This window comes from Calonectris borealis, chromosome 14 (genome assembly GCF_964195595.1).
Source record: "Calonectris borealis chromosome 14, bCalBor7.hap1.2, whole genome shotgun sequence".
Taxonomy (NCBI): Eukaryota; Metazoa; Chordata; class Aves; order Procellariiformes; family Procellariidae; genus Calonectris; species Calonectris borealis.
This window is the reverse complement of record NC_134325.1, coordinates 5,569,743-5,589,987: the sequence shown is the minus strand read 5'-3', so window position 1 is coordinate 5,589,987 and position 20,245 is coordinate 5,569,743. Positions and strand designations below refer to the sequence as shown.

The window sequence follows — 20,245 nt, the reverse complement described above, 5'->3', positions numbered from 1 at the left end:
TCTATTTTTGAAGATTTCATTTGACTAACATGATACTGACCACAACTTTTCATCCACAAGGCAATGTAAGTCAAGTTCAGCCTCATGTCAGTGTGCACTGGCTAGACCCAAGTCCCAGCAGGTGCAAAAATTACTTAGCTGATTATGTGATTAGGTAACTAGTTCTCCTTCAGGCTGACTACATGGACGGATTCAAAGCTGCTTCTCCAACTGGTAATCAGCAAAGGTCTTAACAGGATTTAAGCAGTGAAAGCCAGCCTTGATGGGAATGGCAAGGGGACCACTTGCTTCTCCTTGAAATGAGTAAAGAAGCCAGGAGGAAAAAAGTTTGACTGTAGCTGAGAGCAAAAACCTGAGTCATGACTAATTCCTTCATTTCCAGCTATCAGTTTCTGTACTAACACTTTGCTCCTCTTAGCCCTGTGACTCTAAAACTTCTCATTATAGAGGGAGAATTACCCCACACAACGCAAAAATATAATCCTCCCTCCTGAGCTCTGAAGGGATCTGGTCAGACCTTCCCTCCTGACAAATGGCAGAAACCATCACAAGAAGCAGCAGACAGTGGGGAACTAAGCCTCTGAGTGCTGCCTGCATTACCAGCCAAAGGCTACTCACCAACTCTGCTGTTTCTCCGTTTTCCCACCTCATCTTGACTATTTTAGCTATTTATATTGTTACCTCTTTAGGCCAGGGAATATCTTTCACCGCCTCCTCTACTACATGGTCTGACCTTACCTTGGATGGTTTGTAATGAAAATAAATAATGAAAAAACCTCTAAAAATCTCTGTTTTATTTAATCATCCATAGGATTAGATTCACATTGCTCTGTAAGTCTGGAACTTAAGAAAAAAGTGAATAAAAACCCTGCAGTGAAGGCGTTATTGGGTCCCGGAATCTTGGCTCATCTGTATATTTAGAACATACTTGAAAAATGAACATTCAAATTTAACGTAAGATGAGACATCATGCACTTACTTAACTGTCCTTTCTCACATGGTGACTGATATGAAATAAACCCATCCTACTTTATTCAGTCATAAAAAGAACTCAAGGAAAGGAATCATGAAGGTAAAGACAACTTTTTATAGGCCTGCTTTACAGAGCGATTCCATAGGAAAATGCGCCTCAGTGCTTTTGTTTCCCTATCTACAGATCAAGGTCATTTGTCTATCCCAGGGAAGATTTTAAAAGTTTATGGTTTATAGCAGTAATTCATACCAAATCCTTAAATTAATGGCCATATAGGAAAGAGAAAAGAAAAAAATACGTCGTGAAAGCAGAATTCAGTTAAGTAAGTTCAGTACAGAGAAGCCATGTTAAAAGCATTTTAGGGTTCCCGAATGCATATCAGAACTGTTGAGACAAAAAGCTATTCCTAAGAGTCAGTGTTGATTTCAACATTTGTGCTGTACAGACCCTGAGGATTAAGTTAGAAGCACTGAATTCCGGAGCCAGGAGAAGAGCAGCATTCCGCGAGCGTGACATTTCTGTCTGTACGGAGGGGCTTTAAAAGGCAACTTAGTCCCTCTTTTCTGAGGGACTGAGATATGCTATGAACTGAGATTCTTTTTAGTTCGTTTTGGTACTTATTTCTTATCTTCTATTTTCTGCACCCAGAACCTTTTCCCCCCCTAAAAGATGTCTTTTGTCTCCTTTCCATGATGTCCTCATCCATAAAGCATTTCTGCAGACCTCTGCATGAAGGCAGCATTAGCTGCAAGGATATGAGAGCAACCTAGAATTTGCTCTGTATCTGCACACCAGTACTGTCTCTTTCAATCTTTCTCTGCCAATAAAGGATTTTATGGAATTGCAGGTGGGTTACTTTCTGTGCAGGAGACTAAGAGCTGCACCATGTAACTATAGCAACAACTACTGTGAAAGCTCTCGATTTTTATTGACATGCCTCACATAACCTCATGGAAAAATTTATACAAATGGAGAAACAGAAAATTAAACATGCCAAAGGAAAAAATTGTGGTGATCTGCATCTTTATGCATTGCTTAAATACTTCCCCCATGGTAATTTCCTTATTTTATTGTATAGTGGTAACATTAAAATAGCATTTTAAAAATCACAGTTTAAACAGTAATTTAAGTCTCCACAATGCCAAAACAGAAGATATGCATGCAATCAGCTCAGAAAACACTGTAGCACATTGCTGTATTTGACAAAGATTCATCACTGGGAAACTGACACTATACAAATGGAGAGAAGAAATAAGGTGCACACATTTTTTCATGGAGAGTAATAAACATTTGCATAGGGATATAGTGAATTATTCATCTCTTACAGACAAGACAAAGGATGCATCTTTCTGAAAGATATTTGTCTATCCAAAGGAGTCTCCTGTGCTCACAGAGCTGAGAACTGTGTGAAAATGATACTGAGATGCTCTGTCCCAGTCTTAGAAATCTATGACTTGATAGACAAGTTTGACATTCCAAATCCAATAAAACAGTTTCAAGCTCACAGCGAAATATGAATATGCCGCAGTCTGAAATGGCCTCAAGTATCCTGGAAAGCTACCAAATCGCTTACATTGAGCTTGAAAATGCCACCTCTAAATGGGCTTCCAAGGCCATGATCCACAGTGCTGGAAAACTGATCCTTGCTAATGGCCACCACTTATAGCCTTAACCTTTACTACATTACTTCAATTCTCTCCAACAGCTTAAACAATATGAATCAAAAACACTTCCAAAGATTTTAACAATAACCACCAGATCGAGAACTATTCCTGCTAAAATCTTGACCTTATTGACAAAGTGCATTTGCATGGTCACAGGAATAGCCAAGTTTTGCAGTCAATGAATCGGACCAAAACACTTCACCCCAGTTGCCAGTTATTTCTCATTTTCTATTTCTCTGCTGCCATGATTTATTTCTCTAAAAAAGCACAATAATCCCAACCACTTTTTTATTCTAACGATCATCCAAAACAAAAATATTTAATAGCAAGGTTTAGGGAAAACTAGAGCTGTTAATATAGCTCTTCTGAATCTAAAACTCTTGCAGTACACAATGCAATCTAGGCTGCCTGGAAAGGATGAAAATGATGTGTCGCTATGGAAACAGGAAGGCACATGTTTAGGTTGCTCATCCCTGAAGAGCTGCCCCACCAATATCTTTAAAGTCTGCTAATAAAATTTTAATCAATAATTAGAATAAAGTGAATTTCACCTCCTGTTTGACACCAGAATCTTGGTTCAGACATTGTCAAGCTCTTTTAATGTTCCCTGCATCCAGCTATGCCGTACAACATTAAGAATGAATTATGCACAAACAAAAATGTCAACATGCGCTTATCTAGTTCAGCTACTTAAAATTATTATTTTCCACCCAGCAAGAGATACCAGCTTCCTAATTTAAAATCTTGTGCATGTAGGAATATGCTATGCCTCGCCCCTTCAAAAAAAAAAAAAAAATCAACTCTTTGGTTATTACTGGCTTAAGGCCATCGACTAGGGATATGCCCATTGAGAATGTGACAATTACCCCAGTACTGGAGTTATCACTCACCGACTCCCCTAAACATCTGCTATTTCCTAGAAATGATAGTTTCCATCTTACCATGATTTACCTGCAGACAGATCTTTCAAAACACTGGGGCTTACGAAGTAAAAATGCATTTCCAGACAGCCAAACAGAAAACAGGCCAAGTTATTTGCTGGCAAAACTCCACTTGTTTCACCATTATAATAGCAGAGAATCTGGCTCCAAATATGCATCTGGCTCCATTAATTATCTGTACAGTTAACTATGTCAGTACACCTATTTATTATTACATTGGGAAATCAATAAGCAAGACTTCGTTAACGCTATTTACTAATCTATTAACTCATTCTTTATAAATAACTAAGTACAATGTTAAGAATATCAGACTATGCTAATAAACAGTTAACAAGCTTTGTATTCTGGATCACAAAACAGTAAAGCAAAGCTGAAAAGACAAGAAATCCATACTGTGAACAAAAGAAGTGCATAACATCTTTTTTTTAATATAGTCATACATTATAAATGATTCTTTTTTAAATTTCAATTAATTTCCATTAATGTATACAATATTTCTCTGTTTCAGTATTCCTGGCAGAAGGTCCATTCTGACAGGAAGAAAACCAACTCCCATACCTACCAACCATGAATCTTCACTGCACTGAGATCTTGAACCAGAATATTAGAAACGCCGATGCCAGAAGAGATATGAGTGACAACAGGAGCAATACGTCCTTTAAAGAGGACACACTTATCCGGTTTCAGCTTCAGAGATTTAGAGTAGGGGTGATTTTCCACACTCTGCTCCCAGAACACACCAGCACTTTCAAGAATATGGCAGTCTCTCTGTCTGCCGGCATATTTGGGCTTGAAGTTTTCTAGAAAAATCCTGACACTAATCTCCTGTTCAACCGTACAAGATTTTTAAGGTGTTTGTTATTTTTAAATTAAACTTGAAATACACTGATTTCCTCAAAGAAGAGGAACAATACTCCCATTCATATGAAGACATAATAATTGCAGGCACAACCCTCCTCCAAACCAGGATCCCACTGTGTAGGCATTACGCAGTAGCTATATACATAGCTTCAGCTTGCAGCTGAAGTTGGAGATATTTCCATTCTTCATGAGAGCACTACAGTATTTGAAAAAATCCAAAACCTTTTAGGACCAGCATTTCCAAAAAGATAAGTAATTGCACTTTGCCCACCTTGGGAATGCTTAGCACATTCAGAAATCTATTTTGAAATTCTATTTTGTGTTTATAAGAGAACATAAAATATCAGATGGACAGTGAGTTAGGACAATTTACCTTTTTAAATCTTATTTAACTGGGGCTTATAAAAATGTATTCCATCAAAACTCTTCAGAATAAACATTCAGTTCTTGATAGAATATATTTATCCCAAAACTTAAAGGAACTACAATTGTTTTGATTTTCCATCCTAAATAGTTCTATTTTTGAATACAGATATATTTTTGATATATCACTGAAAAGTCAGCATTTTTTCAAGAGAAGACAAAAATTACAAAATTTTTTTTAAAATCTTGATTTTTTTTTTTTAAAAGGCTACAATATTTTCCAGTTGCTTTCATTTTCAATGCATGTTTCTTCCCCTAATAAATAGGGATTTATAGGATAAAAGGATTTATTTGCTTACAGCTAAACAGATGATATTTACTCACATTACAAAACTCCTGTCATACAACGCCAGCATTATTTAACCACCTTCTCTTAGGAGACATCTTATACTAGGGACAGCAGGTCAGGACAGAGTCATACGCTGTCTGGAAAGGCTCACACACAGTACACACATACTGGCCCTTCTCCAATCACGCAAAAAAAACCTGATAACAATCATTATCCAGTTTTATCAGCAGGGTAAAATACAGACAAATCTCTGAGTATTTTGCTAAATAAGTATGTTAATTTACCCCTTCAGCAATACAGTTCCCCTTGGTTCAGAGGGTTAATAGGACAGGGTTTCATTCCTATTAGTTTTTAAGGGCTTGGCTGCTCCCTGGGCATCTGCGCTGGCTACCAAACTTTTCAAATGTCCTTCCATCCAGGCATCTCTCTCCTGAGTGTCAGTCAGTTATGAATCACAAAATAAATGCTTCAGATGCAACAGTGCTAGCTCCGGCTTTCAACAGAAAGTTTTGGAGACAAACAGCTTACGGAAAACAGAGAATGACACAGTGACATTGGAGTACAGTGCCCCCAGCTCCCCTTCCTCAGGAAGGCTTCCTTTTAGTCATGACACTTGAGCTAATTCATATAGCTTTTACTGCCTAAAAGGCAGTGTGAGGCTTCACTGTTCTCCTTTTTTCCATGTCTGTATTTTAAACCCAACTTTTTGTTCAGAACTTTCATGGATCCCAGACAGAAACAGCCTGAGTACATGGAATAATTTAGGCTGGACCTCTGGAGATCACCTGCTCCAGCCTTCTGCTCAAGTGCTTACCGCTACACTACTCCTATGCCTTGAAATTACTGCACAGCTGTGATACACTTTGCACCAGGCACTGTATGCAGAGAAGCTGCAACTGGGTAACCTAAGGCAGCTTAATGTTTGCTTGTCTCAACCAAATTTCCCATTTTTTCAAACTCATAAGATCTTGCTTCTCCTCTGCTAGCACTTCTGTGCAGACAACAATCCTCTTTCTTTGCTGAGAAACTCAATGTGACTCTGCAAAAAATCCTATGCACTAGCCAGCTCCCAAATTGTATCATTTTCAAAAAGCATTGGGGTTTCTTTTCTTTTTTTTTTTTTTTTTTTTTTTAATTTAAAAAGCACATACGAAGTTAATTCCTGCAGATGGAGTAAAATGTACCACGTGAACCAGGCAGATTAGCTTTCTCATTGGACACTGAATGATTCAGACATTATGCTTTGATATTTAAATTTCCACAAGCTACATATATGCTGATATAAGAACAAATATCAGAAGGTTGATCTATTCTGAGATCCATCTCAGAAGGTCGACGACACACTTTGAAATCAGGTTCTGTTTCTGTCTATTGGAATTTGACAGATTTCAGTCACTTGAGTAAGAAAAGATTTCCAAAGAGAAATCCAACAGTACAGTGCAGCTTTCAAACGATCATGAGGAGACATTATACTGTTATTTCCTTTGTCCTTGGCGGAAAATGTAAGAAATAGCAAATTGCTTTATTAATACACATTGGGCCCTCATTTTTATTTTCAAAGTACTCTTTTTACACAGATTCACATTTATTTACTGCTTGAATTTTGCAACAGTGCCATACCACTTAACTCCACCCAGCAAATTTACTCTGCAGTGTTATTTTTGCCTTCTCTAAAATTTGGCAGACCTGGCAAACAGGGAGATTTGACAAGCTCCCTATAGCTCAGGGTATCAGAACCATGAGGCCTTAATGTGTTTGGGTTTGTTTTTTTGGAGGTGGTTATTTTTCCTTTCTTTCTTAAGGAAAGAAATCTTTATGTTGCTTTCAGTCTTAAGCACTGCATCCTGAACAGTGCAACAACTGGGGAAAACAAGATCTACAGTGTCAGCCACTTACATGTGTTCTCATGTAGTCACCATCTGTTTGGTAGTCCCAGAAGTCAGCACCTCGTATCACAAAAAGCACTGTCATATTAAACACCCTGCTGACACAGAGACCACAAAGTGAGGGACCGAGCCTGCTAGCTGCTGAGCCATCAGCTTATGGCCTCAAAATGCGGCTGCAAAGAACCACTAAAAGATAGACCTTCAAGGTCTTTTCCTTCTCTTTCTTTTCCCAATTACAAGCTTCCCACTAATGATGAAACTGCTGCAGCTCACATGTATAAACGTGCTAAACATTTGCAATTTTACAAACTTGCAAGGCCACGAATGTCTTATTGCATGTGTTTGCAAGAATGAGTTTATGTTGAGAGAAAGAAAAAGAAACAAAGGCCACAGTCCTTGCCAGAATAAGCCATTTGCCCTTTATTCAGTACAGCGACTAATTGTTAAGTGAGTTAAACGGGACTTGGGAACCATTTTGAATGGCCGAAAGGATTGTCTCCTGGGCTTTCATGGAGGAACAATCTAAAACTTTGCTGTACGGTAGGATGCAGTTTGCTTTCTCCAGCTTAACTGGCTTATGTACGTGTGTGTGTAAGCTCTGGCCTCGGTACCCTGTCCATCCCTAAGGGCTTAAACAGCACAGTGGGCCCTTCTTGACCATATTGCTCAAGCTCTGATCCTAAGAGAAAAAAAATCTCTGATGACCAACCTGCCAGCACATGATCACAACATATGTCGTCCCAGTGAAGGACTTGGGACTGGCACCTGCAAAACACAGTAACAAAAATTTCTATCATCTCAAATGGAAAAAGCAACAAGCTCAAAAGGGATAACCTGCTCACTCCTCCATACATACACACATATACAAAATACATATATAGGTTTAAATCAAAATATGGATTTATCAAACTGTTATTCCTTGGTATAGCATCTTATTTACCTTAAAAGAAACTAGAAATTCTTCACATCTGCATTATTTGTGACATTTTTAGGCTTCTACTTGGAAATCTTATCATGTCAATTTCTTTCCCAGGGACAAGAGGGCCTGACAACCTCGAGCCTCATGCTTGGGTTGACCTTGCCAGCAGAGATGATGATGTAGCATTTGCATTCCGTAATTCCCTTTAGCAGATAAGCAGATTTCTGTTTTTACAGAAACACACCAATTATTTTTATGCTATGTATACATACTCCTTTTTTCTAAGGCTAGTTCTGGAGCACTTAAATCTGCTCATAAGTGTAGAATGAAAATTTTCCCAGGCATGCAGTTCCTTTTCTAGCAACTACTATTTGACAGCTGAACTGTGAAGTCTTCCTCTTCCCTTCTCCCTCTCCAGCCTTGTAAAAAGAGCCATGTAGCGGTCTCCGCTCACTGGAGATACCACTGAATGTAACTGTTTCAGTAACGAGAACCTTGTTTCCCAAAAAAAGCAGCCCAACAACTTGCAGAAGTGTCGGCATGGAGACACAAGCAGAGAATCCTGGAAAAGCCTCCAAGATTGTTCTGCCAAGTTTTACATTTTGATCACTGAGCTCTCAGCTCCTAAGCCAACCATGACAGCAGACAGCTCATGCAGTCCCAATTTATTGTGACCTAAAGGTCATACCAGAACAGTACCAATACTGTTTCTCTTTTGGTAGTATCAAAAGGATCCCTGGCAGGAATACCAGACACTGTCCTGCCCTGTGTTCCCAATACCCATCAGTAGAATGTAACTGAATAACAATGACAAAAGCTGATCATTAGTAATGCAGAATCCACTTTCATGTTAATACAGCAAGAAAGCCACTGCACTTCACACTGACGAAAGGGCTGGGTTGCCAGGGGGCTCAGACCAAGTGGAGACCACCACGGGAACAGCGTCACATTTCTCCAGAGAGCTGCTGTTTGCCAGGAGATCTTTCACTACCTTGTGCACTGGCCTGGCCTCCAGGCATTGCTGCCGTTCTCCTAACTTTCCTTTCTAAGGTCAGTCCGAGCCTTGATCTTGGAACTGCTTTCGGGGCTACACAGAGAGCACAAAAAAACATAATCTGAGATGGCCAAACCCAAAGGAGATAAGACAACCCAAGGGTAAGCAGACAAATATAGGCACTGAAGGATTAGGGGCAGCCAGAGCAGCTTCACAATTAGACCTCCCTGGCTGGAGACAGACATGCACAGGACTGACAATGAGCAAGCGGAAGTTTAACAACATAATATCAGCTAAGAGCAGCAGCAGCAGATGAGCAGGCTTTCTTCACACTGCAGGGGATCAGAGATAATTCAGAAAACAGACAGATTCAATTTAATACAGTAAATTAAAGGGAAACCAAGAGAAAAATTGGGGTCAATCTGATATGCACATGGCATTCTCATTGACAAACGAGTAGACCACAAGTTTTTTACATTTCTGAGGTCTCCAGAAATGAGCAGCACCCAGAAGCTCAGCAGATGGCCTTGAAAAAATGGCCTGTTCACTTCAGAGGCCCAGTGGGAGCTGAGCCTTTTCAAAATTAACTGGAACAGTCTCTAGCTATCAAGCAACCACCAGCAAAAGAAGTGAAATTTGCTTTCACAGCATTTTCTCTGGTTCATTCCAAGTTTTCCCTGCTCATTTGTATATCTTCAATTAAAATACCGTTCTTTTTCTCCTAACTGGTCTTGCAGTTAGCAGCGGGGGAGGAAAAGAGTACAAACAAAAGCACCCAGTAATTCAGCCTCAGAAATGCATCTGAATCTGCAGCTCCAGGGCTCTGACACAGCAGCACTGAAAAAGCCTGCTGCTTCCCTTGACGTTCAAGGACAGTGGGGTACATCGGTCTGTGCATTTGTATTCCCTGCCACTGCATTGGCCTGGCCTTCCTCCTCGCTTCCCCAAGCACAGACATCATCTCATCATTGGAGAGATGACCTGTGAGCAAACTGCATTGCAGCCTGCATTGGCTGGGAACTGAGCCCGAGGTGAGGGAAACAACATGTAACAAAGCTACACGAACAATAGACGTGTACAGCTCTTGACATGCCTGGATGTCAAGACATATACTCTCTCTGCTGCAGTAAGGACTCACCAGCAGATGCATAATATTGCTGCAATCTCCAGCAACACCCTTTGTCTCTGCTGTATATGTAGTACCAGAGTCTGGGCTCGTTTACTTTAAAAAAAAAAAAAAAAAAGGACAGGAATGGATGTATTGGTAGCCAAATACTTTCCTGGGCCTACTGCAAATCTGGTCTCTCACTGACCACAAATACAGAAAAGAAAAGTGCTGGGAGAGAGAAGGCAAGACTTTGCTAACAGTCTAATTTTCATTCGGAAGTGAAGGGAGCCCTCATTGAGAAAAAAGGCAGAGGAGATAAAAGATAAGATCAGAGATGGTGGAAAGGCATTCAAAAGGGCAAGAGGGAAAGGGGGGAGGAAATCAATCACAAGTACAGACAAGATCAAACGGCAGCATACCAGTAACAGCCGTATTTCCTTGGGAAAAAAAGCTGCAGGATGAAGAGGCAGCACGGCACCATGCTGTGAGGAGTGCTGCTCTCCGCACCCACTGCATAGGAGAGAGTTGTTCTTTCTCCATAGCAACAAGATACTTAAAAGCCAATCTGGAGACTGAAGACCAGCTTAAAAACAAAACACAACATGTATCGATTTATTATCTCTATTTTAAGCCTCAGCTGTGAAGTACACAGGATAGCATTTGTTTAGCCTGAGGAAGCATCTTCACGGAAAGCTCTCTTCTCCCATTATACCTCCCTGTCTCAGAACCAACTCTTGGTGTGAAGCAAACTGTGGCACTTGCACATGCTCCCTCCTCTTAAGTAATGCCAAATGCATTAGGCACAAACACACCTTGCGGCAGCCTGAGGTGCTCACAGCTGAAGCCTACTGGCTGCTGCCTTTTGCAGGGACTGCAGGAAGACATCAATACCTCCCAACTCTTCTCACAGCACTGTGGGAGGGAGGGAGTTACAGCCTTTTACTGCAAAAAAATACATTAAATAATAATAACAAAAAAACCCCAAACCCCAAAACTTGCTGTTTAGTAGTTACCAACTCAAGTCACTGTTTAACAAGGGCTTGGGATATGCTCATATCCTGTCCTTGAAGTCTGCTTATACCGGCTTGGAAACAGCTTTGCTCAGGTACCTGAATGACTTCAATAAAGCCATTATGCTGACTGCATTGGCAGAGCTCTGGAAACATTACAGACCTCATCTCCTCCTCAAAGGCACCGATGGAGCCTGCACAGCAAATTCCAGAATGCACCAAGATTGTTTAAGAAGCTCATCAAGTTTTGGGTGAATGGATTGTACTGAAAAAGCTGCAGAACAGCTAGGGATTCAGTCCTGGCCTTGGTTTAGGTTAGCTGCTGAGATTAGCTTCCTCATGGAAGGGGGCAATAAAAAAAGCTATCAAGTCACAGATCCTTAACTACAAATATCACAGCTATGTTTTGGTAGTTAATTATTCCAAACAGCTAAAACTGCACCTTTACATGCCAGCTCCAAACAAGAATCTTAATAAAACAACAAACCTTCCACCCTCCTCTATTTTACTTCCCCAGTAATGAAAAGAGCTGGAGCAGAAAAGCTTACTCAGAATAATTACTGCCCAGTCCAGGTACCACTTAGTTAACTCGAAGATCTGCTGATGGGAATTTCTACTCTTTTCCTGCAAAGAACAAGTGTGCAGCCGTATTAGAGTTATCTTGAACAAACACAGCTGAACACAACACAGAGTAGTACTGTCTGTACTAAGATAGGAGTGCTTTACAAAAGCTAGGCAGATAGGGGCAGTGCAAACAAGGCAGCTCTCATGCATTCAGCATCTCTCAAGGTATGGCGGCGTTGCAGACTGCTGAGGACGGATGGGTGCAGAGAGATAAAGCACCTTACGCAGCACCTAAGCAGGACTTTCGTCCAGTGGAAGAACAAAAAACATGGGTTTGGAAACACAAACTCCTAACTGGCACTGAATACTGAAGAACTGGTGGGAATCGGGTATGATGAGGCAAACAGAGCAAATGCAGAAAGTTGTTGATTACATGCAAGCATGCCAAAAATATGGTACACTGTGCCAATTTTGTGTGTTTTAAAGTTTCCCTTCCACTGCAAAATGTTACTTTATTTTGAACGTCCAGAGAACTACAAGGAGGAAAGAAAAGCCTGTTTTAAGATTATCCAAAGACATATTTCCAGTGTCTGCCATGAAAGCCATCTTTTGAATTTCATATTAATATTAAACATAGTTCTAGCTTAGACTCACCCATGAGTCATAAGTTTAAAAAAAAAAGCACTGTACTCAGCAACTTTGCCTTGGCTCAGCACTATTATCTTACAGAATTCATCTGTACATCTGCTAAATCAAGAACTCCAGAAAAATCTGATCCACATACACTAAACATCCATCTGTCTAACCATTTCTTCTATGGCTAATGTATTTGAATGAATATTTCTGATTTAAAATACAGAAATTTTCAATCAGCCAATCCTTATCCATTGTGTTTATTAGCAAAAAAATTCTTACGAATCTTGGTTTTTCATTTTCTTGTGTAACATTTTATTCAAGAATAAAATATTAATTTTTAAGCCACTGACTCAATTTTCTCTTACTTTTGAAAAAAATTACTTTATCTGACTAGAAAAGATTTCTAAAAGAGCATCATAGAAAGGATAAGAGTAATTTTCATCTGCATAGATTATGAAGTGGAAAGAAAAATATGAATCAGCTTGTCCTCATAAAAAACACATTTGCTAACCGAAGTCTGTTTCCTATACAATTAGTTACAAATGCAGAAATATTTCTTTTAATAAGCGGTTTCAAAGGTTGCCAGGAGCAAATCTCTGTGGAATGCAAACAAAGTTGTTCTGTTTTCTTCTGGATAGGTTACCTTACTGAACTGAAAATGGAGGTATCCAAAGAGCTTTTTAGGAGTTTAGGAAGCAACACAGCTAAAATACATGGTTAAAATATATTTTTGACAACCAGAGTGGAAAATAATGACATTTATGAGTCTTTAGCTCAGTGCTTATGGTAGCCCAAGAAAAGCACTGTTTCCCATGCAACCAAGTTTCACCCCAGCTATGGAAAATTCTCTTGCATCAGAGATACAGAGATGCTCACCCCGACCCCCATTCCTATGTTCTAAAGCACTCTCCTACATGTGAACGGGCCTGAAGATAACACATAACCCCTCAAATCCTCTTCAAAATGCTGTGGGACTGCAAGCAGACAACCATGGTGAGTTACCCTGGAAGGACTGTGTTATGCTGTGGCAGCCAGCAGTTCCTGTGCGTGGCCAGTTCCACACCTTGCTACATCCCACCATTTGCATTACAGCTGAAAGGTGACAAGGACATCAATGGCAGGGCAGCCTCCTAGCCAGCTGGGGTGGTCAGAGGACATTGTTCTGGGTGCTCCTAGGCAAAAACATTGCATCCACAAGGAACCCCAAAACACAGCTCATTACACACCAAAGTCCTGGTCAGATCTTGGAGCATAGTCTTAATAAAAGGAATCTGCAAGACTCTTCAGGATGCTTGCCTCTGCCAGCATCACCTCTGCCTCGTGAGGCTTCAGCCTCAGCCAGCCCCACGTCTCTCTGAGCCAGGCTGGTGGTCGCACTGTGATCAGACGTGGCATTTAGCGGCGTGCCCTCTCAACGCTGATATCACTCACGCACGGTATCCAGCACAGAACAGAAAATCACAAGGCACAGGCTGTAAATCACAAGGGCTTAGTCGTTCCATCTTAGGAAGTTTAATTATCCTGATGATGTTATCTTAATTAAATGGTAGTTAATCTAAGTTTATATTTAAGCCTGAAATGTGAATATATTTTAAAAACTCTTGATGATAGCAAATCTGAAGAGACAGAGGAAGGAAAGGAAAAATACCAGAGAAAGTAGGGTTGGTTGAATTTGATAAATGCAACCATATTTCTAAATACAGGCAATTGCAGCTCAGGTATTTCCTTGTTTAGAGTTGTCTAGGTGAATCAGATTTCTAAGGGGGAAATGGGAGGGTCTCCAAACGAAATTTGAAAGCAGATAAGCAAAACATAAAAGGTAAAATTGACTGTAAGAGTAAAAAAAAAAACCAACCTGTCAAGACAGAGGTTAGCAGAGAATCTTTGAAGAGTCCTGCTGTGTGCATAGCTATTTACACTTTTCTGGCTCACAGAAAACAGTGGTGGTCTTGTAAAAAAATTTACAGCAATCTAGCAAGGTGCCATGCATACAAGCCAGAAGCCAGCTTGAGAGAGTTAATGGGAAATGTTAACCTTTCCAAAGAAGGAAGAAAAAAAACCGCTAGCCATTTAAGAAGTTGTTTCTTCAAGGGCAAGGGAAATTTAACATGGACAGCACAGAGAAAAACTGAAAACCAAGAATTACAGCTGTAACTTCTGTTAAGCTCCAGCTGTTACTGAATAGGGAGGACCCTACTAAATGCACATACCATCATCTCAGCATCTGAACAGTGAGAGACACTAGATGTCCTACTCCTTCAACTTCACCCCACCCTGTTGATAACAGCTAGGATCCTCTCTGGGATTCTGAGGCACAAATCAGAACTCTGGGGACCTCTGCAAACAAAAAAAATAAACCACAGGAAGAAATGGCATTAACAGTTTTTGGTGTTACCTGGCATCTCTTTTGTTATTCTATACTTTATCCTGACAATGCCTTTAAATCCCTGGTATGGGGCATACAGGACTGCTTTCCACCCTTGCCTGCTCATCAGACAACACCAGGAACATGGGCTCTGCCCTGTGACTTCATGCTCACCACCCTGCACAGCAGTTAACAAGCCCTGCGTGGGAGCACACCTTCCCCTGCCTTGCAGTGGAAGCCGGGGCCACGCTCTAAAGTCCCATATGTAAGTAGCACCGCTCTGGAGACGGCATGCAATCAAGGCTGACTGAAAAGGTAAAACAATCTGCTCATCTATCCTGACCCCTAAAACACACTCCTACCCCCAGGCCTCACGTTGCCCTCCTAGTGGCCAGTGGGCAGGAGCAGGAAGGAATTCCATACTCCTCCATCACCATTCCCATTTGTTTCCTGCATGAGTCCCTTAAAACTGAGAAATCTTTTGTTCTTTATATCTGAAGGATTTAACTAGACTGATTACCATCAAATATTATCGTAAGGTGTGGTAAAATACAACCATACTGCCCTCCTCCTGGCAGGCTGATTTCTACCTGAACACCTATGTCTTGCAAACAACACGCTGAACTTTGACTCCCCACTTACAGGCAGGTAGGCTGTTTATGGGCAGAGCTAAGAAGACCCCATATCCTCACATGCCTATCAGTAATCTGCACTAAGAGTTTTGCAAGGTAACATGCTGCATCACTCTAAATTGAATTCCAGCCTTCCAGTCAGAGAAGCAAATGCACCTATAACCTTTGCAAGCAATTACATCTACTGCCCTTGCTAACTTTGGCAATTTCTCCAAGACTTGAATCTCAAGAATTTAGTAATTACTTCTGTTGGCCTTTGTTCTGCCATGAGCTTGAGATAGCAAGTTTCACTTTCAATGTGTGTCAGAATCAGTTACCAAAAAAGAAGTCTCTTTTAAAAAGAGATTCAATTAAAAAAAAAAATCATGCTCCTGCTTTTTCCTTTCGGCAGTATAGAAAAGTCTTTACAAAACTAAGATCTGGCTTCTGTAACCTCCGCACTCTCTGAGCCTTTTGTCAATCTTGTTTGCTAGCTTCCTTATTCTCATTTTAGACAGGTTTGAGTTTGCCTTTGGATTTTAAGAAAAGTATTTCTTTACATACACAGATTATTTTCAAGTGGAAAATTCATTCCTTGTATCTAAGCAAAAAATAATTCTACAATATTCTATATTTTTCAACAAACCACTCACTAAGGAACATCTTACCAACTCACAGCTGCTATGTTCACACAGAACTGTGATGAGGCCCACAGACAGTGGGCAAGATAACAAGGGATGTTTGGTTTTTGCTTGGATAATCTGTTTTGAATCTGAGCTAAAAAAAGTTAGACTTCACACTGAAGTACCCGAAGAAGTGAACTTAACATTTATACAAATTCTGCAACCAAAGTTGGCAACTAAGGGTTTGCATACACAGGTACCATTCCAAAATGAAACCAGAAAAGGGGGATTCATATGCTGAAAAATCATGAAATGTTATCTCTTTATGGGCCATTTAAAATATTACCTCACCTATAAATACACCAATTACATTAGTCCATGAAAGTAACTGAAACTGAAAGGAAGAAAAGCTATTGTCCTCCAAGTGTATCATATTAGTAAGCAAGCCACAATGGGAGTGGAAACCATTCAATTTATAAAACATAAGGACAAACCTCTCTATCTTCACTAGTGCCTTTGAAAACAGAAATACAATAACTAAACACAGAAAAGGGAACTATAATACAGTATACTAGAAATGTTTAATAAAAGAGTTCATCTCCATGAGGAAGTGACAGTTCAGTGGTCTACGTGCATGCAGAGATACGACTTTTGTTGATCCACATGTGTGCATGAAAGCCAGTGCACAAATAAATGCCTAATTTGAGTTCAGAATTAGATGCAGCTAGGGTCAAGTAAGCATTTTAAAAATTAACTAGCTATTCTTGGTGATTAATTTAAGACTTATTAAAGGATTACAGCGTTAGGACAGGCCTCTCCTGCCTTCTGAAATCAGGCACCTTCATTGCCCATTACTAATTCTTGTAACCAAAAACTGAGGGATTCCCAAAACTGTTAGTCACTTCTGGGAACAATGACCTGATGAAAGAATAAAGCAAGCCAAATGCAGCTTGTAAACAGGGAGCTACTTGTAGTGTTAGTGTGAGTCATTATTATTATTTTGTTTTCTTGTTATTCTCATCCAGTCAAAGCCATTATCTTCAATTAAGGAGGCATATTTGGTCTTGGAGATACACTAACATTCAGTCATATTAGATAACGACTTGAGATCTGTAAAAACCTAGGAGGTTTCTCTAGGAGTTTGCACTGGCTTCTTGGACCATTAACTTGCTGGATGAACACAATGGAAGCTGCCCAAGAACGAGCAGCACAACAAGAGAGAAGAGGCAAGCCCCAATGAAATGGCGATGATCAATATGCTGTGGCTGTTAATGTCCCAAGAGGCTGTGTGTAAGAGTAGGAAATGCTGCTAAGTTTCAGATTCAAGATTGGTAGGAAAATGAAGTGATACAGTTAAAATATTTAGGTTCACATAAAGAAAATCAGTTGTGAGACTGAGTGCAATTACTGAGCAGACACTCGTTATTATTAATGCCCTGCAAGTGTTAACTTTGGATATTTCATTATTTCCATTCTGTGTTATATCTCAGATGTTGAGCTTCTGTCAATTCAAAGATACATTGCTTATTTCAGCTGACTTGAAGGCAATTCTCATCGTCCCCTCCTTTCCCCTCAATACACTTGCAGGACAGAGTGGAAGGCCACACTACATTAAATCTTCACCATCCATTTTTAATTGCTATTGGCAGCAACTATTCCATGTGATCAAGCTGATTGCACAGTGGAAGGATCGGCCCCTGTTCTTAAGTGAGCTGTTTGACTGTTCTGACTCCTGAGTGGTATCAATTGCAGCTTTACCATCTGCAGACGTTGGAGCATTGTGCTCCCAAACAAAACTTTGTTAGTATTGGCTGGTTGATAGTGGCTAACTTATCTGCAGCACCCTGAAACAGGCCTTTGAGTGTTGACAGGATTCTTCATGAAAATTGCATGGGAACCTATAACCTAGGTATTTGAAAGTATGCTGCGGCCCCTATTTAAAAATTACAAGCATCGGAAGAACAGAGCTTTAACTGTTACACATTGAAGATGTTACACATTGAAGATGCAAGACAATAATGAATATCTGAAATCCAAAATGAGCATCGAACGAGTGGGCTTCCACACTGGGGACACACCATTGTTTGGCCTTCCTTAAAGTTTGTAAACAAATTTCTTACAGATTTTAATCCTGTCTGTACAAATGCAGAGACTCCCACAAGTGGGCACCACAAAGAGACTGTTTAATGGTATAGTCTCATTTTTCATGGTACATTTTGTTCTTGCTACCCTACAATTTTTACCATTAAAAATCTAAGGTAATTTTAGGTAATGGTCTCAACTCCTCCTTATTCCTCCTCCATTCGGTCCTCCTGTCACTCTGCATAAGTTCCCGAGATGAAGCAAGCTCTGCCCTGAGCTTTGGGAACACAAGATCAGAGCTCATTCTCATCTTGTCCTGTAGGCTGTCACCATCCTGGACTCACCACTGAGCAGCACTGGCTGTAAACCAGCCCTCCTGGAGCAGTCGGCAGGTGGCTTGTGTGTTCCTACCTCCCTACAGAAGGGATAGATCCTCGTGTCAGCAGTTTTCCTGGAGAGAAATCCGGTAACAGCAGCACAAAGCCATCATAACATGTGTCTTGCCCAGGAACTTCCTTCTGTTTTGAATAAATGGAATATTGGAACAAAGGAACAGAAAAGGAAGTAGAAATATGAATTCTTTCTAAAATGTATCATTTTCACCATGGAGCAGGGGATTTTTGTTTTTTTGTTTTGTTTTTAAATAAAGGGTACCAACTTATTTTGGAGTGTAAAAAGAGAGACCATAGCAGAAACGTCAATAAAAAAAAAAAACACAAACACATGATAAATCTGGCTTACCTCCCACAAACCAAAGCAAACTGTCATTAAGTTACCCCTCTATACATAGGAATTGAAGTTGAGCCCAGTCTCTCTCCTTTTTTCACACTGGATTAGGTGATAAGTTAGCCAGAAACAACCCAAAAGAGCTCCAAAACTATTCCTTATATGGCAGATATCTTTGAAAACTCCGTTCTGCCACTGATTTTGGCAGTTGTGAAGAGAATCTGTCCCATTTTTCCATATCATCTTTTTCCTCACAGTATGCCGGCTTTGAGGGGGTGCAGCTCTCCTGACATCATTACACACCCTGGAAGTCAAGGCATTATGCCAAGGCCTACATCTTTACCATTTCTGCAGTTCCCCTAGTATGACAATATTAAGAAAAAAGCCTCATAAGCAGTTCAAAATTACTGACAGCTCCCAGCTGAATAAATATTAAAAAAAGCAACTGACATCAAAACCTACTCCACAGGAGGGAAATGTATGTAGTGACATGCTGCAGTTGCAGTGAAGAGCAGGAAATAACTAAACTTCTGCTATCCTTAGTGCTGACTCACCACATTCCAGCTGCAGGATCCAATATCCTTAAAGATGCTCAAGTTTCTAGAGATGTCCCTAATGCAGTCAAGTGCCTGACTGCACAAATACATTGTCTAGAACTGAGATAAAAATCTGTGTTCTTGAGTCCTTAAGAAGGTGGCTGATACCCTTCAGGGGGTCAAGACAGCTATTAGGAGAAGAGTGGAAAATAACAGGCATTAAACAGGGCTTTTTGTTGCTAAGATCAAGTGAGGTCATATCAAGACTGAGCTGCAGAAAATGATGAATTGGTCCAACTTTCTCATATTCTGTCTTCCCTGGACTGAAAGTCATGTTCTCTTATTAGTATCCTTCTTCACCCCAAACCAGCAATCAAACACTTCTCAGCAAACAAACAGCCAGAGGCCTGGGTAACAGAGGCAGCAGCTGGGGAACAGCAGGGACGTCTGCCCCTTGCTGCTACATTCCAGCACTGCTCCAAGCCAGAGGCATCAAGGGGTGACAGGGACCTCTTATGTTGCAAGTAAGATCTCATCTCATATTAGACAGAGGAAAGACAGTCAGGAACAGCAGAGTATTCAGCTATAATGAAGCCAAATGAATACTAACAAAAAAAATGACATCATAGATCTTATGAATCTGAGCCTTCTTTACAGTATGTGCATGTATGCATCTGTGTTTGTAAGTTATATGCAGACACACATATATATACTCACATACATGCTAAATATGTTCCCCAAAATAAACTTTGACATTTCCAGTCTTAATCCTCTCACCCAGAACAGACCAAATTTCACGATCTTCAAGGCCAAATGCTAGGCTCATCTGCTGAAACTAACTTTTCACGATATGTCTATTTGCTGGGAGGACAATACTGGTTTGACTCAAACTCAGTCTGATTAGCCCTACAACAGTGAGAGTCATTTCTGCCTTTGTCCAAATTAGTATGCCTCACATTATGGAGTGAAGGTCACTTAACAGATCCTGGAGCAGGATGAAACTCTGGATAAAAATAGGATGGCACTGTCACTGT

General features: G+C 40.3%; 1 protein-coding gene across 3 annotated transcripts in view; it reads right to left on the bottom strand.

Annotated features, from left to right (window-relative positions):
- SERGEF (secretion regulating guanine nucleotide exchange factor) overlaps nt 1–20,245 on the bottom strand; it is a 159,211-nt gene that overhangs the window by 16,546 nt on the left and 122,420 nt on the right. The window contains exon 11 of one of the 3 annotated variants that reach the window (XM_075163072.1): nt 7,747–7,802. The exons of the other annotated variants lie outside the window; for them this stretch is intronic. Coding sequence (XP_075019173.1) covers nt 7,747–7,802 — 56 coding nt within the window. The remainder of the gene's footprint in view (nt 1–7,746; nt 7,803–20,245) is intronic. 3 annotated transcript variants of the gene reach the window in all.